Source organism: Melopsittacus undulatus, chromosome 30 (assembly GCF_012275295.1).
Source record: "Melopsittacus undulatus isolate bMelUnd1 chromosome 30, bMelUnd1.mat.Z, whole genome shotgun sequence".
Classification (NCBI taxonomy): domain Eukaryota; kingdom Metazoa; phylum Chordata; class Aves; order Psittaciformes; family Psittaculidae; genus Melopsittacus; species Melopsittacus undulatus.
In genome coordinates this window covers 57227-83754 of record NC_047556.1, presented here as the reverse complement: position 1 = coordinate 83754, position 26528 = coordinate 57227, and the positions used below count along the sequence as shown (strand labels likewise).

The 26528-nt window shown below is 46.6% G+C and overlaps 1 protein-coding gene across 1 annotated transcript in view; it reads right to left on the bottom strand.

Annotated features, from left to right (window-relative positions):
• LOC117437882 (DDB1- and CUL4-associated factor 11-like) overlaps nt 1-25879 on the bottom strand; it is a 41218-nt gene extending 15339 nt beyond the window's left edge. Inside the window, exons 1-7 of the mRNA XM_034072532.1 lie at nt 25824-25879; nt 25462-25578; nt 23924-24009; nt 23016-23134; nt 21043-21107; nt 20780-20880; nt 19119-19268 (exon numbers count right to left, since the gene is read on the bottom strand). Of these exons, the coding sequence (XP_033928423.1) occupies nt 19119-19268; nt 20780-20880; nt 21043-21107; nt 23016-23134; nt 23924-24009; nt 25462-25571 (631 nt within the window). The 5' untranslated portion in view covers nt 25572-25578; nt 25824-25879. The remainder of the gene's footprint in view (nt 1-19118; nt 19269-20779; nt 20881-21042; nt 21108-23015; nt 23135-23923; nt 24010-25461; nt 25579-25823) is intronic.
• Between the last annotated feature and the right edge of the window lie 649 nt (nt 25880-26528).

Genomic DNA, 26528 nt, shown 5'->3' with positions numbered 1-26528 from the left:
TATAATCTATAGGTCCCATACACTCTATAGGTCCCACACACCCTATAGGTCCCATACACTCTATAGGTCCCATATAATCTATCGGTCCCATACACTCTATAGGTCCCATACACTCTATAGGTCCCATATAACCTATAGGTCCCATACACTCTATAGGTCCCATACACTCTATAGGTCCCATATAACCTATAGGTCCCATTCACTCTATAGGTCCCATACATTCTATAGGTCCCATACACTCTATAGGTCCCATACACTCTATAGGTCCCATATAATCTATAGGTCCCACACACTCTATAGGTCCCATACACTCTATAGGTCCCACACACTCTATAGGTCCCATACACTCTATAGGTCCCACACACTCTATAGGTCCCATACACTCTATAGGTCCCACACACTCTATAGGTCCCATACACTCTATAGGTCCCATACACTCTATAGGTCCCATATAACCTATAGGTCCCATTCACTCTATAGGTCCCATACACTCTATAGGTCCCACACACTCTATAGGTCCCATACAATCTATAGGTCCCATACACTCTATAGGTCCCATACACTCTATAGGTCCCACACACTCTATAGGTCCCATACACTCTATAGGTCCCACACACTCTATAGGTCCCATACACTCTATAGGTCCCATACACTCTTTAGGTCACACACACTCTATAGGTCCCATACACTCTATAGGTCCCATACACTCTATAGGTCCCACACACTCTATAGGTCCCATACACTCTATAGGTCCCATATAATCTATAGGTCCCACACACTCTATAGGTCCCATACACTCTATAGGTCCCATATACTCTATAGGTCCCACACACTCTATAGGTCCCATACACTCTATAGGTCCCATACAATCTATAGGTCCCATACAGTCAATACGTCCCACACACTCTATAGGTCCCATACACTCTATAGGTCCCATATAATCTATAGGTCCCATATAATCTATAGGTCCCATAGAGTCTATAGGTCCCATACACTCTATAGGTCCCATATAATCTATAGGTCCCATATAATCTATAGGTCCCATAGAGTCTATAGGTCCCATACACTCTATAGGTCCCATATAATCTATAGGTCCCATACAATCTATAGGTCCCATACACTCTATAGGTCCCATATAATCTATAGGTCCCATACACTCTATAGGTCCCATATAATCTATAGGTCCCATACACTCTATAGGTCCCATATCATCTATAGGTCCCACACACTCTATAGGTCCCATACACTCTATAGGTCCCACACACTCTATAGGTCCCATACACTCTATAGGTCCCACACACTCTATAGGTCCCATACACTATATAGGTCCCATACACTCTATAGGTCCCATACACTCTATGGGTCCCATACACTCTATAGGTCCCATACACTCTATAGGTCCCATATAATCTATAGGTCCCATACAATCTATAGGTCCCATACACTCTATAGGTCCCATATAATCTATAGGTCCCATACAATCTATAGGTCCCATACACTCTATAGGTCCCATATAATCTATAGGTCCCATACACTCTATAGGTCCCATACACTCTATAGGTCCCATATAATCTATAGGTCCCACACACTCTATAGGTCCCACACACTCTATAGGTCCCATACACTCTATAGGTCCCACACACTCTATAGGTCCCACACACTCCATAGGTCCCATATAATCTATAGGTCCCATACACTCTATAGGTCCCATACACTCTATAGGTCCCATATAACCTATAGGTCCCATACACTCTATAGGTCCCATACATTCTATAGGTCCCATACATTCTATAGGTCCCATATAATCTATAGGTCCCACACACTCTATAGGTCCCATATAATCTATAGGTCCCATACACTCTATAGGTCCCATACACTCTATAGGTCCCATATAATCTATAGGTCCCATACACTCTATAGGTCCCATACACTCTATAGGTCCCATATAACCTATAGGTCCCATACACTCTATAGGTCCCATACATTCTATAGGTCCCATACATTCTATAGGTCCCATATAATCTATAGGTCCCACACACTCTATAGGTCCCATATAATCTATAGGTCCCATACACTCTATAGGTCCCATACACTCTATAGGTCCCATATAATCTATAGGTCCCATACACTCTATAGATCCCATACACTCTATAGGTCCCATATAATCTATAGGTCCCATACACTCTATAGGTCCCATACACTCTATAGGTCCCACACACTCTATAGGTCCCATACACTCTATAGGTTCCATACACTCTATGGGTCACATACACTCTATAGGTCCCATACACTCTATAGGTCCCACACACTCTATAGGTCCCACACACTCTATAGGTCCCATACACTCTATAGGTCCCACACACTCTATAGGTCCCACACACTCTATAGGTCCCATATAATCTATAGGTCCCATACACTCTATAGGTCCCATACACTCTATAGGTCCCATATAACCTATAGGTCCCATACACTCTATAGGTCCCATACATTCTATAGGTCCCATACATTCTATAGGTCAGATATAATCTATAGGTCCCACACACTCTATAGGTCCCATATAATCTATAGGTCCCATACACTCTATAGGTCCCATATAATCTATAGGTCCCATACACTCTATAGGTCCCATACACCCTATAGGTCCCATATAACCTATAGGTCCCATGCACTCTATAGGTCCCATACATTCTATAGGTCCCATACATTCTATAGGTCCCATATAATCTATAGGTACCATACAATCTATAGGTCCCATACAATCTATAGGTCCCATACACTCTATAGGTCCCACACACCCTATAGGTGCCATACACTCTATAGGTCCCATATAATCTATCGGTCCCATACACTCTATAGGTCCCATACACTCTATAGGTCCCATATAACCTATAGGTCCCATACACTCTATAGGTCCCATACACTCTATAGGTCCCATACACTCTATAGGTCCCATATAACCTATAGGTCCCATACACTCTATAGGTCCCATATAATCTATAGGTCCCACACACTCCATAGGTCCCATACACTCTATAGGTCCCACACACTCTATAGGTCCCATACACTCTATAGGTCCCATACACTCTATAGGTCCCACACACTCTATAGGTCCCATACACTCTATAGGTCCCACACACTCTATAGGTCCCACACACTCTATAGGTCCCATACACTCTATAGGTCCCACACACTCTATAGGTCCCATACAGTCTATAGGTCCCATACACTCTATAGGTCCCATACACTCTATAGGTCCCACACACTCTATAGGTCCCATACACTCTATAGGTCCCACACACTCTATAGGTCCCATACACTCTATAGGTCCCATACACTCTATAGGTCACACACACTCTATAAGTCCCATACACTCTATAGGTCCCATACACTCTATAGGTCCCACACACTCTATAGGTCCCATACACTCTATAGGTCCCATATAATCTATAGGTCCCACACACTCTATAGGTTCCATACACTCTATAGGTCCCATATACTCTATAGGTCCCACACACTCTATAGGTCCCATACACTCTATAGGTCCCATACAATCTATAGGTCCCATACAGTCAATACGTCCCACACACTCTATAGGTCCCATACACTCTATAGGTCCCATATAATCTATAGGTCCCATATAATCTATAGGTCCCATACAGTCTATAGGTCCCATACACTCTATAGGTCCCATATAATCTATAGGTCCCATACACTCTATAGGTCCCATACAATCTATAGGTCCCATACACTCTATAGGTCCCATATAATCTATAGGTCCCATACACTCTATAGGTCCCATATAATCTATAGGTCCCATACACTCTATAGGTCCCATATCATCTATAGGTCCCATACATTCTATAGGTCCCATACACTCTATAGGTCCCACACACTCTATAGGTCCCATACACTCTATAGGTCCCACACACTCTATAGGTCCCATACACTCTATAGGTCCCATACACTCTATAGGTCCCATACACTCTATGGGTCCCATACACTCTATAGGTCCCATACACTCTATAGGTCCCATATAATCTATAGGTCCCATACAATCTATAGGTCCCATACACTCTATAGGTCCCATATCATCTATAGGTCCCATACAATCTATAGGTCCCATACACTCTATAGGTCCCATATCATCTATAGGTCCCATACAATCTATAGGTCCCATACACTCTATAGGTCCCATATAATCTATAGGTCCCATACATTCTATAGGTCCCATACACTCTATAGGTCCCATATAATCTATAGGTCCCACACACTCTATAGGTCCCACACACTCTATAGGTCCCATACACTCTATAGGTCCCACACACTCTATAGGTCCCACACACTCCATAGGTCCCACACACTCTATAGGTCCCATATAATCTATAGGTCCCATACACTCTATAGGTCCCATACATTCTATAGGTCCCATATAACCTATAGGTCCCATACACTCTATAGGTCCCATACATTCTATAGGTCCCATACATTCTATAGGTCCCATATAATCTATAGGTCCCACACACTCTATAGGTCCCATATAATCTATAGGTCCCATACACTCTATAGGTCCCATATAATCTATAGGTCCCATACACTCTATAGGTCCCATACACCCTATAGGTCCCATATAACCTATAGGTCCCATGCACTCTATAGGTCCCATACATTCTATAGGTCCCATACATTCTATAGGTCCCATATAATCTATAGGTCCCACACACTCTATAGGTCCCATATAATCTATAGGTCCCATACACTCTATAGGTCCCACACACCCTATAGGTCCCATACACTCTATAGGTCCCATATAATCTATCGGTCCCATACACTCTATAGGTCCCATACACTCTATAGGTCCCATATAACCTATAGGTCCCATACACTCTATAGGTCCCATACACTCTATAGGTCCCATATAACCTATAGGTCCCATTCACTCTATAGGTCCCATACATTCTATAGGTCCCATACACTCTATAGGTCCCATACACTCTATAGGTCCCATATAATCTATAGGTCCCACACACTCTATAGGTCCCATACACTCTATAGGTCCCACACACTCTATAGGTCCCATACACTCTATAGGTCCCACACACTCTATAGGTCCCATACACTCTATAGGTCCCACACACTCTATAGGTCCCATACACTCTATAGGTCCCATACACTCTATAGGTCCCATATAACCTATAGGTCCCATTCACTCTATAGGTCCCATACACTCTATAGGTCCCACACACTCTATAGGTCCCATACAGTCTATAGGTCCCATACACTCTATAGGTCCCATACACTCTATAGGTCCCACACACTCTATAGGTCCCATACACTCTATAGGTCCCACACACTCTATAGGTCCCATACACTCTATAGGTCCCATACACTCTTTAGGTCACACACACTCTATAGGTCCCATACACTCTATAGGTCCCATACACTCTATAGGTCCCACACACTCTATAGGTCCCATACACTCTATAGGTCCCATATAATCTATAGGTCCCACACACTCTATAGGTCCCATACACTCTATAGGTCCCATATACTCTATAGGTCCCACACACTCTATAGGTCCCATACACTCTATAGGTCCCATACAATCTATAGGTCCCATACAGTCAATACGTCCCACACACTCTATAGGTCCCATACACTCTATAGGTCCCATATAATCTATAGGTCCCATATAATCTATAGGTCCCATAGAGTCTATAGGTCCCATACACTCTATAGGTCCCATATAATCTATAGGTCCCATACACTCTATAGGTCCCATACAATCTATAGGTCCCATACACTCTATAGGTCCCATATAATCTATAGGTCCCATACACTCTATAGGTCCCATATAATCTATAGGTCCCATACACTCTATAGGTCCCATATAATCTATAGGTCCCACACACTCTATAGGTCCCATACACTCTATAGGTCCCACACACTCTATAGGTCCCATACACTCTATAGGTCCCACACACTCTATAGGTCCCATACACTATATAGGTCCCATACACTCTATAGGTCCCATACACTCTATGGGTCCCATACACTCTATAGGTCCCATACACTCTATAGGTCCCATATAATCTATAGGTCCCATACAATCTATAGGTCCCATACACTCTATAGGTCCCATATAATCTATAGGTCCCATACAATCTATAGGTCCCATACACTCTATAGGTCCCATATAATCTATAGGTCCCATACACTCTATAGGTCCCATACACTCTATAGGTCCCATATAATCTATAGGTCCCACACACTCTATAGGTCCCACACACTCTATAGGTCCCATACACTCTATAGGTCCCACACACTCTATAGGTCCCACACACTCCATAGGTCCCATATAATCTATAGGTCCCATACACTCTATAGGTCCCATACACTCTATAGGTCCCATATAATCTATAGGTCCCATACACTCTATAGGTCCCATACACTCTATAGGTCCCATATAATCTATAGGTCCCACACACTCTATAGGTCCCACACACTCTATAGGTCCCATATAATCTATAGGTCCCATACACTCTATAGGTCCCATACACTCTATAGGTCCCATATAACCTATAGGTCCCATACACTCTATAGGTTCCATACATTCTATAGGTCCCATACATTCTATAGGTCCCATATAATCTATAGGTCCCACACACTCTATAGGTCCCATATAATCTATAGGTCCCATACACTCTATAGGTCCCATACACTCTATAGGTCCCATATAATCTATAGGTCCCATACACTCTATAGATCCCATACACTCTATAGGTCCCATATAATCTATAGGTCCCATACACTCTATAGGTCCCATACACTCTATAGGTCCCACACACTCTATAGGTCCCATACACTCTATAGGTTCCATACACTCTATGGGTCACATACACTCTATAGGTCCCATACACTCTATAGGTCCCACACACTCTATAGGTCCCACACACTCTATAGGTCCCACACACCCTATAGGTCCCATACACTCTATAGGTCCCATATAATCTATAGGTCCCACACACTCTATAGGTCCCACACACTCTATAGGTCCCATACACTCTATAGGTCCCACACACTCTATAGGTCCCACACACTCTATAGGTCCCATATAATCTATAGGTCCCATACACTCTATAGGTCCCATACACTCTATAGGTCCCATATAACCTATAGGTCCCATACACTCTATAGGTCCCATACATTCTATAGGTCCCATACATTCTATAGGTCAGATATAATCTATAGGTCCCACACACTCTATAGGTCCCATATAATCTATAGGTCCCATACACTCTATAGGTCCCATATAATCTATAGGTCCCATACACTCTATAGGTCCCATACACCCTATAGGTCCCATATAACCTATAGGTCCCATGCACTCTATAGGTCCCATACATTCTATAGGTCCCATACATTCTATAGGTCCCATATAATCTATAGGTCCCATACAATCTATAGGTCCCATACAATCTATAGGTCCCATACACTCTATAGGTCCCACACACCCTATAGGTGCCATACACTCTATAGGTCCCATATAATCTATCGGTCCCATACACTCTATAGGTCCCATACACTCTATAGGTCCCATATAACCTATAGGTCCCATACACTCTATAGGTCCCATACACTCTATAGGTCCCATACACTCTATAGGTCCCATATAACCTATAGGTCCCATACACTCTATAGGTCCCATATAATCTATAGGTCCCACACACTCCATAGGTCCCATACACTCTATAGGTCCCACACACTCTATAGGTCCCATACACTCTATAGGTCCCATACACTCTATAGGTCCCACACACTCTATAGGTCCCATACACTCTATAGGTCCCACACACTCTATAGGTCCCACACACTCTATATGTCCCATACACTCTATAGGTCCCACACACTCTATAGGTCCCATACAGTCTATAGGTCCCATACACTCTATAGGTCCCATACACTCTATAGGTCCCACACACTCTATAGGTCCCATACACTCTATAGGTCCCACACACTCTATAGGTCCCATACACTCTATAGGTCCCATACACTCTATAGGTCACACACACTCTATAAGTCCCATACACTCTATAGGTCCCATACACTCTATAGGTCCCACACACTCTATAGGTCCCATACACTCTATAGGTCCCATATAATCTATAGGTCCCACACACTCTATAGGTTCCATACACTCTATAGGTCCCATATACTCTATAGGTCCCACACACTCTATAGGTCCCATACACTCTATAGGTCCCATACAATCTATAGGTCCCATACAGTCAATACGTCCCACACACTCTATAGGTCCCATACACTCTATAGGTCCCATATAATCTATAGGTCCCATATAATCTATAGGTCCCATACAGTCTATAGGTCCCATACACTCTATAGGTCCCATATAATCTATAGGTCCCATACACTCTATAGGTCCCATACAATCTATAGGTCCCATACACTCTATAGGTCCCATATAATCTATAGGTCCCATACACTCTATAGGTCCCATATAATCTATAGGTCCCATACACTCTATAGGTCCCATATCATCTATAGGTCCCATACATTCTATAGGTCCCATACACTCTATAGGTCCCACACACTCTATAGGTCCCATACACTCTATAGGTCCCACACACTCTATAGGTCCCATACACTCTATAGGTCCCATACACTCTATAGGTCCCATACACTCTATGGGTCCCATACACTCTATAGGTCCCATACACTCTATAGGTCCCATATAATCTATAGGTCCCATACAATCTATAGGTCCCATACACTCTATAGGTCCCATATCATCTATAGGTCCCATACAATCTATAGGTCCCATACACTCTATAGGTCCCATATAATCTATAGGTCCCATACATTCTATAGGTCCCATACACTCTATAGGTCCCATATAATCTATAGGTCCCACACACTCTATAGGTCCCACACACTCTATAGGTCCCATACACTCTATAGGTCCCACACACTCTATAGGTCCCACACACTCCATAGGTCCCATATAATCTATAGGTCCCATACACTCTATAGGTCCCATACACTCTATAGGTCCCATATAACCTATAGGTCCCATACACTCTATAGGTCCCATACATTCTATAGGTCCCATACATTCTATAGGTCCCATATAATCTATAGGTCCCACACACTCTATAGGTCCCATATAATCTATAGGTCCCATACACTCTATAGGTCCCATACACTCTATAGGTCCCATATAATCTATAGGTCCCATACACTCTATAGGTCCCATACACTCTATAGGTCCCATATAACCTATAGGTCCCATACACTCTATAGGTCCCATACATTCTATAGGTCCCATACATTCTATAGGTCCCATATAATCTATAGGTCCCACACACTCTATAGGTCCCATATAATCTATAGGTCCCATACACTCTATAGGTCCCATACACTCTATATGTCCCATATAATCTATAGGTCCCATACACTCTATAGATCCCATACACTCTATAGGTCCCACACACCCTATAGGTCCCATACACTCTATAGGTCCCATACACTCTATAGGTCCCACACACTCTATAGGTCCCATACACTCTATAGGTCCCATACACTCTATGGGTCACATACACTCTATAGGTCCCATACACTCTATAGGTCCCACACACTCTATAGGTCCCATACACTCTATAGGTCCCACACACCCTATAGGTCCCATACACTCTATAGGTCCCATATAATCTATCGGTCCCATACACTCTATAGGTCCCATACACTCTATAGGTCCCATATAACCTATAGGTCCCATACACTCTATAGGTCCCATACACTCTATAGGTCCCATACACTCTATAGGTCCCATATAACCTATAGGTCCCATACACTCTATAGGTCCCATACATTCTATAGGTCCCATACACTCTATAGGTCCCATATAATCTATAGGTCCCACACACTCTATAGGTCCCATACACTCTATAGGTCCCACACACTCTATAGGTCCCATACACTCTATAGGTCCCACACACTCTATAGGTCCCATACACTCTATAGGTCCCACAAACTCTATAGGTCCCATACACTCTATAGGTCCCACACACTCTATAGGTCCCACACACTCTATAGGTCCCATACAGTCTATAGGTCCCATACACTCTATAGGTCCCACACACTCTATAGGTCCCATACAGTCTATAGGTCCCATACACTCTATAGGTCCCATACACTCTATAGGTCCCACACACTCTATAGGTCCCATACACTATATAGGTCCCATACACTCTATAGGTCCCATATAATCTATAGGTCCCATACAATCTATAGGTCCCATACACTCTATAGGTCCCATATAATCTATAGGTCCCATACAATCTATAGGTCCCATACACTCTATAGGTCCCATATAATCTATAGGTCCCATACACTCTATAGGTCCCATACACTCTATAGGTCCCATATAATCTATAGGTCCCACACACTCTATAGGTCCCATACACTCTATAGGTCCCACACACTCTATAGGTCCCACACACTCCATAGGTCCCATATAATCTATAGGTCCCATACACTCTATAGGTCCCATACACTCTATAGGTCCCATATAACCTATAGGTCCCATACACTCTATAGGTCCCATACATTCTATAGGTCCCATACATTCTATAGGTCCCATATAATCTATAGGTCCCACACACTCTATAGGTCCCATACACTCTATAGGTCCCATACACTCTATAGGTCCCACACACTCTATAGGTCCCATACACTCTATAGGTCCCATATAATCTATAGGTCCCACACACTCTATAGGTCCCATACACTCTATAGGTCCCATATACTCTATAGGTCCCACACACTCTATAGGTCCCATACACTCTATAGGTCCCATACAATCTATAGGTCCCATACAGTCAATACGTCCCACACACTCTATAGGTCCCATACACTCTATAGGTCCCATATAATCTATAGGTCCCATATAATCTATAGGTCCCATACAGTCTATAGGTCCCATACACTCTATAGGTCCCATATAATCTATAGGTCCCATACACTCTATAGGTCCCATACAATCTATAGGTCCCATACACTCTATAGGTCCCATATAATCTATAGGTCCCATACACTCTATAGGTCCCATATAATCTATAGGTCCCATACACTCTATAGGTCCCATATCATCTATAGGTCCCACACACTCTATAGGTCCCATACACTCTATAGGTCCCACACACTCTATAGGTCCCATACACTCTATAGGTCCCACACACTCTATAGGTCCCATACACTATATAGGTCCCATACACTCTATAGGTCCCATACACTCTATGGGTCCCATACACTCTATAGGTCCCATACACTCTATAGGTCCCATATAATCTATAGGTCCCATACAATCTATAGGTCCCATACACTCTATAGGTCCCATATAATCTATAGGTCCCATACACTCTATAGGTCCCATACACTCTATAGGTCCCATATAATCTATAGGTCCCACACACTCTATAGGTCCCACACACTCTATAGGTCCCATACACTCTATAGGTCCCACACACTCTATAGGTCCCACACACTCCATAGGTCCCATATAATCTATAGGTCCCATACACTCTATAGGTCCCATACACTCTATAGGTCCCATATAACCTATAGGTCCCATACACTCTATAGGTCCCATACATTCTATAGGTCCCATACATTCTATAGGTCCCATATAATCTATAGGTCCCACACACTCTATAGGTCCCATATAATCTATAGGTCCCATACACTCTATAGGTCCCATACACTCTATAGGTCCCATATAATCTATAGGTCCCATACACTCTATAGGTCCCATACACTCTATAGGTCCCATATAACCTATAGGTCCCATACACTCTATAGGTCCCATACATTCTATAGGTCCCATACATTCTATAGGTCCCATATAATCTATAGGTCCCACACACTCTATAGGTCCCATATAATCTATAGGTCCCATACACTCTATAGGTCCCATACACTCTATAGGTCCCATATAATCTATAGGTCCCATACACTCTATAGATCCCATACACTCTATAGGTCCCACACACTCTATAGGTCCCATACACTCTATAGGTCCCACACACTCCATAGGTCCCACACACTCTATAGGTCCCATATAATCTATAGGTCCCATACACTCTATAGGTCCCATACATTCTATAGGTCCCATATAACCTATAGGTCCCATACACTCTATAGGTCCCATACATTCTATAGGTCCCATACATTCTATAGGTCCCATATAATCTATAGGTCCCACACACTCTATAGGTCCCATATAATCTATAGGTCCCATACACTCTATAGGTCCCATATAATCTATAGGTCCCATACACTCTATAGGTCCCATACACCCTATAGGTCCCATATAACCTATAGGTCCCATGCACTCTATAGGTCCCATACATTCTATAGGTCCCATACATTCTATAGGTCCCATATAATCTATAGGTCCCACACACTCTATAGGTCCCATATAATCTATAGGTCCCATACACTCTATAGGTCCCACACACCCTATAGGTCCCATACACTCTATAGGTCCCATATAATCTATCGGTCCCATACACTCTATAGGTCCCATACACTCTATAGGTCCCATATAACCTATAGGTCCCATACACTCTATAGGTCCCATACACTCTATAGGTCCCATATAACCTATAGGTCCCATTCACTCTATAGGTCCCATACATTCTATAGGTCCCATACACTCTATAGGTCCCATACACTCTATAGGTCCCATATAATCTATAGGTCCCACACACTCTATAGGTCCCATACACTCTATAGGTCCCACACACTCTATAGGTCCCATACACTCTATAGGTCCCACACACTCTATAGGTCCCATACACTCTATAGGTCCCACACACTCTATAGGTCCCATACACTCTATAGGTCCCATACACTCTATAGGTCCCATATAACCTATAGGTCCCATTCACTCTATAGGTCCCATACACTCTATAGGTCCCACACACTCTATAGGTCCCATACAGTCTATAGGTCCCATACACTCTATAGGTCCCATACACTCTATAGGTCCCACACACTCTATAGGTCCCATACACTCTATAGGTCCCACACACTCTATAGGTCCCATACACTCTATAGGTCCCATACACTCTTTAGGTCACACACACTCTATAGGTCCCATACACTCTATAGGTCCCATACACTCTATAGGTCCCACACACTCTATAGGTCCCATACACTCTATAGGTCCCATATAATCTATAGGTCCCACACACTCTATAGGTCCCATACACTCTATAGGTCCCATATACTCTATAGGTCCCACACACTCTATAGGTCCCATACACTCTATAGGTCCCATACAATCTATAGGTCCCATACAGTCAATACGTCCCACACACTCTATAGGTCCCATACACTCTATAGGTCCCATATAATCTATAGGTCCCATATAATCTATAGGTCCCATAGAGTCTATAGGTCCCATACACTCTATAGGTCCCATATAATCTATAGGTCCCATACACTCTATAGGTCCCATACAATCTATAGGTCCCATACACTCTATAGGTCCCATATAATCTATAGGTCCCATACACTCTATAGGTCCCATATAATCTATAGGTCCCATACACTCTATAGGTCCCATATCATCTATAGGTCCCACACACTCTATAGGTCCCATACACTCTATAGGTCCCACACACTCTATAGGTCCCATACACTCTATAGGTCCCACACACTCTATAGGTCCCATACACTATATAGGTCCCATACACTCTATAGGTCCCATACACTCTATGGGTCCCATACACTCTATAGGTCCCATACACTCTATAGGTCCCATATAATCTATAGGTCCCATACAATCTATAGGTCCCATACACTCTATAGGTCCCATATAATCTATAGGTCCCATACAATCTATAGGTCCCATACACTCTATAGGTCCCATATAATCTATAGGTCCCATACACTCTATAGGTCCCATACACTCTATAGGTCCCATATAATCTATAGGTCCCACACACTCTATAGGTCCCACACACTCTATAGGTCCCATACACTCTATAGGTCCCACACACTCTATAGGTCCCACACACTCCATAGGTCCCATATAATCTATAGGTCCCATACACTCTATAGGTCCCATACACCCTATAGGTCCCATATAACCTATAGGTCCCATACACTCTATAGGTCCCATACATTCTATAGGTCCCATACATTCTATAGGTCCCATATAATCTATAGGTCCCACACACTCTATAGGTCCCATATAATCTATAGGTCCCATACACTCTATAGGTCCCATACACTCTATAGGTCCCATATAATCTATAGGTCCCATACACTCTATAGGTCCCATACACTCTATAGGTCCCATATAACCTATAGGTCCCATACACTCTATAGGTCCCATACATTCTATAGGTCCCATACATTCTATAGGTCCCATATAATCTATAGGTCCCACACACTCTATAGGTCCCATATAATCTATAGGTCCCATACACTCTATAGGTCCCATACACTCTATAGGTCCCATATAATCTATAGGTCCCATACACTCTATAGATCCCATACACTCTATAGGTCCCATATAATCTATAGGTCCCATACACTCTATAGGTCCCATACACTCTATAGGTCCCACACACTCTATAGGTCCCATACACTCTATAGGTTCCATACACTCTATGGGTCACATACACTCTATAGGTCCCATACACTCTATAGGTCCCACACACTCTATAGGTCCCATACACTCTATAGGTCCCACACACCCTATAGGTCCCATACACTCTATAGGTCCCATATAATCTATAGGTCCCACACACTCTATAGGTCCCACACACTCTATAGGTCCCATACACTCTATAGGTCCCACACACTCTATAGGTCCCACACACTCTATAGGTCCCATATAATCTATAGGTCCCATACACTCTATAGGTCCCATACACTCTATAGGTCCCATATAACCTATAGGTCCCATACACTCTATAGGTCCCATACATTCTATAGGTCCCATACATTCTATAGGTCAGATATAATCTATAGGTCCCACACACTCTATAGGTCCCATATAATCTATAGGTCCCATACACTCTATAGGTCCCATATAATCTATAGGTCCCATACACTCTATAGGTCCCATACACCCTATAGGTCCCATATAACCTATAGGTCCCATGCACTCTATAGGTCCCATACATTCTATAGGTCCCATACATTCTATAGGTCCCATATAATCTATAGGTCCCATACAATCTATAGGTCCCATATAATCTATAGGTCCCATACACTCTATAGGTCCCACACACCCTATAGGTGCCATACACTCTATAGGTCCCATATAATCTATCGGTCCGATACACTCTATAGGTCCCATACACTCTATAGGTCCCATATAACCTATAGGTCCCATACACTCTATAGGTCCCATACACTCTATAGGTCCCATACACTCTATAGGTCCCATATAACCTATAGGTCCCATACACTCTATAGGTCCCATATAATCTATAGGTCCCACACACTCCATAGGTCCCATACACTCTATAGGTCCCACACACTCTATAGGTCCCATACACTCTATAGGTCCCACACACTCTATAGGTCCCATACACTCTATAGGTCCCACACACTCTATAGGTCCCACACACTCTATAGGTCCCATACACTCTATAGGTCCCACACACTCTATAGGTCCCATACAGTCTATAGGTCCCATACACTCTATAGGTCCCATACACTCTATAGGTCCCACACACTCTATAGGTCCCATACACTCTATAGGTCCCACACACTCTATAGGTCCCATACACTCTATAGGTCCCATACACTCTATAGGTCACACACACTCTATAAGTCCCATACACTCTATAGGTCCCATACACTCTATAGGTCCCACACACTCTATAGGTCCCATACACTCTATAGGTCCCATATAATCTATAGGTCCCACACACTCTATAGGTTCCATACACTCTATAGGTCCCATATACTCTATAGGTCCCACACACTCTATAGGTCCCATACACTCTATAGGTCCCATACAATCTATAGGTCCCATACAGTCAATACGTCCCACACACTCTATAGGTCCCATACACTCTATAGGTCCCATATAATCTATAGGTCCCATATAATCTATAGGTCCCATACAGTCTATAGGTCCCATACACTCTATAGGTCCCACACACTCTATAGGTCCCATACACTCTATAGGTCCCATACAATCTATAGGTCCCATACACTCTATAGGTCCCATATAATCTATAGGTCCCATACACTCTATAGGTCCCATATAATCTATAGGTCCCATACACTCTATAGGTCCCATATCATCTATAGGTCCCATACATTCTATAGGTCCCATACACTCTATAGGTCCCACACACTCTATAGGTCCCATACACTCTATAGGTCCCACACACTCTATAGGTCCCATACACTCTATAGGTCCCATACACTCTATGGGTCCCATACACTCTATAGGTCCCATACACTCTATAGGTCCCATATAATCTATAGGTCCCATACAATCTATAGGTCCCATACACTCTATAGGTCCCATATCATCTATAGGTCCCATACAATCTATAGGTCCCATACACTCTATAGGTCCCATATAATCTATAGGTCCCATACATTCTATAGGTCCCATACACTCTATAGGTCCCATATAATCTATAGGTCCCACACACTCTATAGGTCCCACACACTCTATAGGTCCCATACACTCTATAGGTCCCACACACTCTATAGGTCCCACACACTCCATAGGTCCCATATAATCTATAGGTCCCATACACTCTATAGGTCCCATACACTCTATAGGTCCCATATAACCTATAGGTCCCATACACTCTATAGGTCCCATACATTCTATAGGTCCCATACACTCTATAGGTCCCATATAATCTATAGGTCCCACACACTCTATAGGTCCCATATAATCTATAGGTCCCATACACTCTATAGGTCCCATACACTCTATAGGTCCCATATAATCTATAGGTCCCATACACTCTATAGGTCCCATACACTCTATAGGTCCCATATAATCTATAGGTCCCATACACTCTATAGGTCCCATACATTCTATAGGTCCCATACACTCTATAGGTCCCATATAATCTATAGGTCCCACACACTCTATAGGTCCCATATAATCTATAGGTCCCATACACTCTATAGGTCCCATACACTCTATATGTCCCATATAATCTATAGGTCCCATACACTCTATAGATCCCATACACTCTATAGGTCCCACACACCCTATAGGTCCCATACACTCTATAGGTCCCATACACTCTATAGGTCCCACACACTCTATAGGTCCCATACACTCTATAGGTCCCATACACTCTATGGGTCACATACACTCTATAGGTCCCATACACTCTATAGGTCCCACACACTCTATAGGTCCCATACACTCTATAGGTCCCACACACCCTATAGGTCCCATACACTCTATAGGTCCCATATAATCTATCGGTCCCATACACTCTATAGGTCCCATACACTCTATAGGTCCCATATAACCTATAGGTCCCATACACTCTATAGGTCCCATACGCTCTATAGGTCCCATACACTCTATAGGTCCCATATAACCTATAGGTCCCATACACTCTATAGGTCCCATACATTCTATAGGTCCCATACACTCTATAGGTCCCATATAATCTATAGGTCCCACACACTCTATAGGTCCCATACACTCTATAGGTCCCACACACTCTATAGGTCCCATACACTCTATAGGTCCCACACACTCTATAGGTCCCATACACTCTATAGGTCCCACAAACTCTATAGGTCCCATACACTCTATAGGTCCCACACACTCTATAGGTCCCACACACTCTATAGGTCCCATACAGTCTATAGGTCCCATACACTCTATAGGTCCCACACACTCTATAGGTCCCATACAGTCTATAGGTCCCATACACTCTATAGGTCCCATACACTCTATAGGTCCCACACACTCTATAGGTCCCATACACTCTATAGGTCCCATACACTCTATAGGTCCCATACACTCTATAGGTCCCACACACTCTATAGGTCCCATACACTCTATAGGTCCCACACACTCTATAGGTCACACACACTCTATAGGTCCCATACACTCTATAGGTCCCATACACTCTATAGGTCCCACACACTCTATAGGTCCCATACACTCTATAGGTCCCATATAATCTATAGGTCCCACACACTCTATAGGTCCCATACACTCTATAGGTCCCATATAATCTATAGGTCCCATACACTCTATAGGTCCCATACACTCTATAGGTCCCATACACTCTATAGGTCCCATACACTCTATGGGTCCCATACACTCTATAGGTCCCATACACTCTATAGGTCCCATATAATCCATAGGTCCCATACACTCTATAGGTCCCATATAACCTATAGGTCCCATACACTCTATAGGTCCCATACACTCTATAGGTCCCATATAACCTATAGGTCCCATACACTCTATAGGTCCCATACATTCTATAGGTCCCATACATTCTAGAGGTCCCATATAATCTATAGGTCCCACACACTCTATAGGTCCCATATAATCTATAGGTCCCATACACTCTACAGGTCCCATACACTCTATAGGTCCCATACACTCTATAGGTCCCACACACTCTATAGGTCCCACACACTCTATAGGTCCCATACACTCTATAGGTCCCATATAATCTATAGGTCCCACACACTCTATAGGTCCCATATAATCTATAGGTCCCATACACTCTATAGGTCCCATACACTCTATAGGTCCATATCATCTATAGGTCCCACACACTCTATAGGTCCCATACACTCTATAGGTCCCATATAATCTATAGGTCCCATACACTGTATAGGTCCCATATAATCTATAGGTCCCATACACTCTATAGATCCCATACACTCTATAGGTCCCACACAGTCTATAGGTCCCATACACTCTATAGGTCCCATACATTCTATAGGTCCCATACACTCTATAGGTCCCATACATTCTATAGGTCCCACACACTCTATAGGTCCCACACACTCTATAGGTCCCACACACTCTATAGGTCCCATACATTCTATAGGTCACCCACCATAGTTGGACCAGCTGCAGTACACACACTGGGTCCCGTCGGGGGTAAAGGTCACGTCCAACAGGCTCCACCCAACGTCCCGGGCGGGGGCGGAGCGGAAGGGGCGGAGCCTCAGCGGGTCACGTGACCAATAGAAGCGGAGGAGGTGGTCTGGGGGCGGGGCCAAGGGGGGAGACATATAGAGACATATAGGGACCTATAGGGACCCATAGACACCCATAGACACCCATAGACACCCATAGACACCCCATAGACACCCATAGACACCCATAGACACCCCATAGACACCCATAGACACCCATAGACACCCATAGACACCCCATAGACACCCCATAGACACCCATAGACACCCCTAGACACCCATAGACACCCCATAGACACCCATAGACACCCCACAAACACCCATAGACACCCCATAGACACCCATAGACACCCATAGACACCCATAGACACCCCATAGACACCCCATAGACACCCATAGACACCCCTAGACACCCATAGACACCCATAGACACCCCATAGACACCCATAGACACACCATAGACACCCATAGACACCCCATAGACACCCATAGACACCCATAGACACCCCATAGACACCCATAGACACCCATAGACACCCCATAGACACCCATAGACACCCATAGACACCCCATAGACACCCCATAGACACCCCATAGACACCCATAGACACACCATAGACACCCATAGACACCCATAGACACCCATAGACACCCCATAGACACCCATAGACACCCATAGACACCCCATAGACACCCCATAGACACCCATAGACACCCCTAGACACCCATAGACACCCCATAGACACCCCATAGACACCCATAGACACCCCTAGACACCCCTAGATACCCATAGACACCCCATAGACACCCATAGACACCCCATAGACACCCATAGACACCCCATAGACACCCCATAGACACCCATAGACACCCATAGACACCCATAGACACCCCATAGACACCCATAGACACCCCATAGACACCCATAGACACCCATAGACACCCCATAGACACCCATAGACACCCCATAGACACCCATAGACACCCCATAGACACCCCATAGACACCCATAGACACCCCTAGACACCCATAGACACCCCATAGACACCCCATAGACACCCATAGACACCCCTAGACACCCCTAGATACCCATAGACACCCCATAGACACCCATAGACACCCCATAGACACCCATAGACACCCCATAGACACCCCATAGACACCCATAGACACCCATAGACACCCATAGACACCCCATAGACACCCATAGACACCCCATAGACACCCATAGACACCCATAGACACCCCATAGACACCCATAGACACCCCATAGACACCCATAGACACCCCATAGACACCCCATAGACACCCATAGACACCCCTAGACACCCATAGACACCCCATAGACACCCCATAGACACCCATAGACACCCCATAGACACCCCATAGACACCCATAGACACCCATAGACACCCCATAGACACCCATAGACACCCATAGACACCCCATAGACACCCCATAGACACCCCATAGACACCCACAGACACCCCATAGACACCCATAGACACCCATAGACACCCATAGACACCCATAGACACCCATAGACCCCATAGCTGCCCCATAGCTGCCCCATAGATACCTTGTGACGCTGACACAAACAAGGAGCCATCAGGGGAGTAGATCCCACAAAAAGCCTTTTGTGGATATTGGTCCTTAAAGGCCTCATGGTTGGGGAGGAAACTGGTGGGGAAGAGGTTGGTTATGGGGTGACCCATAAGTGACCATAGAGCCCCATTCACCCCCATAGAGACCCATTAAGCCCATAGAACCCCATAGAGCCCCACTGACCCACATAGAGACCCCATTGACCCCCATTGACACCACAGACCCCATTGTACTCACTGGGAGCTGAGCATTGAACGCTCCCCATAGGAGAAGCTGCTGTTGCGGCACCTGCCCCATTGACGCTATGGGGAGAGACCAGTGAGACCCATAGAGACCCATAGAGACCCATAGAGACACATAGAGACCCATAGAGACACATAGAGACACATAGAGACACATAGAGACACATAGAGACACATAGAGACACATAGAGACCCATAGAGACACATAGAGACACATAGAGACCCATAGACACCCCATAGAGACCCATAGACACCCATAGACACCCCATAGACACCCATAGACACCCATAGACACCCATAGACACCCATAGACACCCATAGACACCCATAGACACCCATAGAGACACCCATAGACACCCATAGACACCCCATAGACACCCATAGACACCCATAGACACCCATAGACACCCATAGACACCCATAGACACCCATAGACACCCATAGACACCCATAGACACCCATAGACACCCCATAGACACCCATAGACACCCATAGACACCCATAGACACCCATAGACACCCATAGACACCCATAGACACCCATAGACACCCATAGACACCCATAGACACCCATAGACACCCATAGACACCCATAGACACCCATAGACACCCATAGACACCCATAGACACCCCATAGACACCCATAGACACCCATAGACACCCATAGACACCCATAGACACCCATAGACACCCATAGACACCCATAGACACCCATAGACACCCATAGACACCCATAGACACCCATAGACACCCATAGACACCCATAGACACCCATAGACACCCATAGACACCCATAGACACCCATAGACACCCATAGACACCCATAGACACCCATAGACACCCATAGACACCCATAGACACCCATAGACACCCATAGACACCCATAGACACCCATAGACACCCATAGACACCCATAGACACCCATAGACACCCATAGACACCCATAGACACCCATAGACACCCATAGACACCCATAGACACCCATAGACACCCATAGACACCCATAGACACCCATAGACACCCATAGACACCCATAGACACCCATAGACACCCATAGACACCCATAGACACCCATAGACACCCATAGACACCCATAGACACCCATAGACACCCATAGACACCCATAGACACCCATAGACACCCATAGACACCCATAGACACCCATAGACACCCATAGACACCCATAGACACCCATAGACACCCATAGACACCCATAGAGACCCATAGACACCCATAGACACCCATAGACACCCATAGACACCCATAGACACCCATAGACACCCATAGACACCCATAGACACCCATAGACACCCATAGACACCCATAGACACCCATAGACACCCATAGACACCCATAGACACCCATAGACACCCATAGACACCCATAGACACCCCATAGACACCCATAGACACCCATAGACACCCATAGACACCCATAGACACCCATAGACACCCATAGACACCCATAGACACCCCATAGACACCCATAGACACCCATAGACACCCATAGACACCCATAGACACCCATAGACACCCATAGACACCCATAGACACCCATAGACACCCATAGACACCCATAGACACCCATAGACACCCATAGACACCCCATAGACACCCATAGACACCCATAGACACCCATAGACACCCATAGACACCCATAGACACCCATAGACACCCATAGACACCCATAGACACCCATAGACACCCCATAGACACCCATAGACACCCATAGACACCCATAGACACCCATAGACACCCATAGACACCCATAGACACCCATAGACACCCATAGACACCCATAGACACCCATAGACACCCATAGACACCCATAGACACCCATAGACACCCATAGACACCCATAGACACCCATAGACACCCATAGACACCCATAGACACCCATAGACACCCATAGACACCCATAGACACCCCATAGACACCCATAGACACCCATATCCCCCATAGCCAATCACCATCCGCAGCAGCCGGGGCAGGTTCTCCTCCTTAGGCCCCGCCCCCTTCCCACGAGCCAATAGGAGCTCAGCTTTCAGCTCGTGCCCGTCCAGCACCCGCGTGTCCGGAGGGGGCGGAGCTTAACGTGATGACGTCACGACGTCAGGCCAAGCCCCCTCCCATAGCCCCCATAAGCCCCTCCCCCTCTTAGCCCCTCCCCCTCTTAGCCCCTCCCCCTCTTAGCCCCTCCCCCTCTTAGCCCCTCCCCTCTTAGCCCCTCCCCCTCTTAGCCCCTCCCCCTCTTAGCCCCTCCCCCTCTTAGCCCCTCCCCCTCTTAGCCCCTCCCCCTCTTAGCCCCTCCCCTCTTAGCCCCTCCCCTCTTAGCCCCTCCCCCTCTTAGCCCCTCCCCTCTTAGCCCCTCCCCCTCTTAGCCCCTCCCCTCTTAGCCCCTCCCCTCTTAGCCCCTCCCCTCTTAGCCCCTCCCCCTCTTAGCCCCTCCCCCTCTTAGCCCCTCCCCCCTCTTAGCCCCTCCCCCTCTTAGCCCCTCCCCCCTCTTAGCCCCTCCCCCTCTTAGCCCCTCCCCCTCTTAGCCCCTCCCCCTCTTAGCCCCTCCCCCCTCTTAGGCCCCTCCCCCTCTTAGCCCCTCCCCCCTCTTAGCCCCTCCCCCCTCTTAGCCCCTCCCCCTCTTAGCCCCTCCCCCTCTTAGCCCCTCCCCCTCTTAGCCCCTCCCCCTCTTAGCCCCTCCCCCTCTTAGCCCCTCCCCCTCTTAGCCCCTCCCCCCTCTTAGCCCCTCCCCCTCTTAGCCCCTCCCCCTCTTAGCCCCTCCCCCCTCTTAGCCCCTCCCCCTCTTAGCCCCTCCCCCTCTTAGCCCCTCCCCCTCTTAGCCCCTCCCCCTCTTAGCCCCTCCCCCCTCTTAGGCCACGCCTACCGGGGGCGGTGACGTCATCGTTGCCCCACCCCCACTGCTCCTCCTCCTCCTCTTCCTCATCGGAGGGGTCCTGAACGGAGCGACCCCTGTGGGGCAGCCCCATAGAGATCAATGGGGCCCATAGGGATCAATGGGGCCCATAGAGATCAATGGGAACCATAGAGATCAATGGGGACCCATAGAGATCAATGGGGACCATAGAGATCAATGGGGACCATAGAGATCAATGGGACCCATAGAGATCAATGGGAACCATAGAGATCAATGGGGACCATAGAGATCAATGGGGACCATAGAGATCAATGGGGACCATAGAGATCAATGGGACCCATAGAGATCAATGGGACCCAGAGGGATCAATGGGGCCCATAGAGATCAATGGGGCCCATAGAGATCAATGGGACCCATAGAGATCAATGGGACCCAGAGGGATCAATGGGGACCCATAGAGATCAATGGGGCCCTTAGAGATCAATGGGGCCCATAGAGATCAATGGGACCCATAGAGATCAATGGGACCCATAGAGATCAATGGGAACCATAGAGATCAATGGGGACCATAGAGATCAATGGGGACCATAGAGATCAATGGGGACCATAGAGATCAATGGGACCCATAGAGATCAATGGGACACATAGAGATCAATGGGACCCATAGAGATCAATGGGGCCCATAGAGATCAATGGGACACATAGAGATCAACAGAGCCCCATAGAGGCCCCATAGAGACCCCATAGAGAGAAATAGAGACCCATAGACACCCATAGCCACCCCATAGTTACCCATAGCCACTACATAGACACCACATAAACACCCTTAGACCTCCCATAGAGACCCATAGTGTCCCACAGACACTCCATACACACCCCATAGCGCCCCATAGACACCCCATAGACATTGCATAGCACCCCATAGAGCCCCATAGAAACCCACAGAGCCCCATAGAGCCCCATAGAGACCCCATAGAGCCCCATAGAGACCCCATAGAGACCCCATAGAGACCCCATAGAGACCCCATAGAGCCCCATAGAGACCCCACAGAGCCCCATAGAGCCCCATAAACACCCCATAGACACCCATAGACACCCATAGAGCCCCATAGACACCCCATAGACACCCCATAGACACCCATAGACACCCATAGACACCCCATAGACACCACATAGACACCCATAGACACCCCATAGACACCCATAGACACCCATAGACACCCATAGACACCCCATAGACACCCATAGACACCCCATAGACACCCCATAGACACCTATAGACACCCATAGACACCCCATAGACACCCCATAGACACCCCATAGACACCCATAGACACCCATAGACACCCATAGACACCCCATAGACACCCATAGACACCCATAGACACCCCATAGACACCCATAGACACCCCATAGACACCCCATAGACACCTATAGACACCCATAGACACCCCATAGACACCCATAGACACCCATAGACACCCATAGACACCTATAGACACCTATAGATCCCCTATAGCCCCCATAGGTCTCCCCTCCCCCCTCACCTCAGCAACAGGCTCAGGACCCTCCTCAGGTCGACGTCATCCTCCTCCTGCCCCTCCCCCCTCCCCTCCTCTTCCGGCCCCGCCCCCCGGCTGCTGCTCTGCGATCCCATTGGCTGCCTGCGGGGGAGGGGGCGGAGCTTCCGGTTACCATAGCAACACACTCACCCCCCCCCCCCCCCCCCCCCTCAGCCAATCACAGCCCGAGCTGCTCCTCTCCGCTCCCCCCTCCCCCCTCCGCTCTCAGCCAATCACAGCCCGAGCTGCTCCTCTCCGCTCCCCCCTCCCCTCGCCCCCTCCCCTCCCCTCTCTGACCAATCAGGATCAAGCTCCGCCCCCTCCCCCCCTCCCCCCTCCCCTCTGACCAATCAGAGCCCGAGGAGCTCCCGTCGGACGCCGCCGCTGCCGCTACGTGACGTTGGGGACGTAGAGGGGCGGGGCTACGTACAAGAGGGGCGGGGTTACGTACGGGAGGGCGGGGTGATTGGAGGAGGAGAGGTCACGTGGAAAGGGGAGTGTTAAAGAGCGATAAGAGGCGGCTTCTGATTGGCTCCGTAAAGAGGGAGGGGGGGGGGGGGGGGGGGGAGGGAGAGAGTGTTCGCTGATTGGACGAGGGGAAGTCACGTGGAAAGGGAGGTGGGGGGGGGAGGGAGCGATAAGAGGCGGCTTCTGATTGGCTGTCTAAGGGAAGGGGGGGGAGTGATAAGAGGTGGGTTCTGATTGGCTCTGTAAGAAGCGGGGGGAGGGGGGAAGAGAGTGATCGCTGATTGGACGAGGAGGAGTCACGTGGACAGGAAGGTTGGGGGGGGGGGGGGGGGGAGCGATAAGAGGCCGCTTCTGATTGGCTCCGTGAGGTTTGGGGGGGATATGAGGAGGCTTCTGATTGGCTCTGTAAGGGGGGGGGAGGGGGTTAGGGAGTGATCGCTGATTGGACGAGGAGGAGTCACGTGGAAAGAGAGGCCGGGGGGGGGGGGGGGGAGAGTGATAAGAGGACGCTTCTGATTGGCTCTGTAAGGGGTGGGGGGGTGAGAGGGATAAGGGGTGGGTTCTGATTGGCTCCTTAAGGAGAA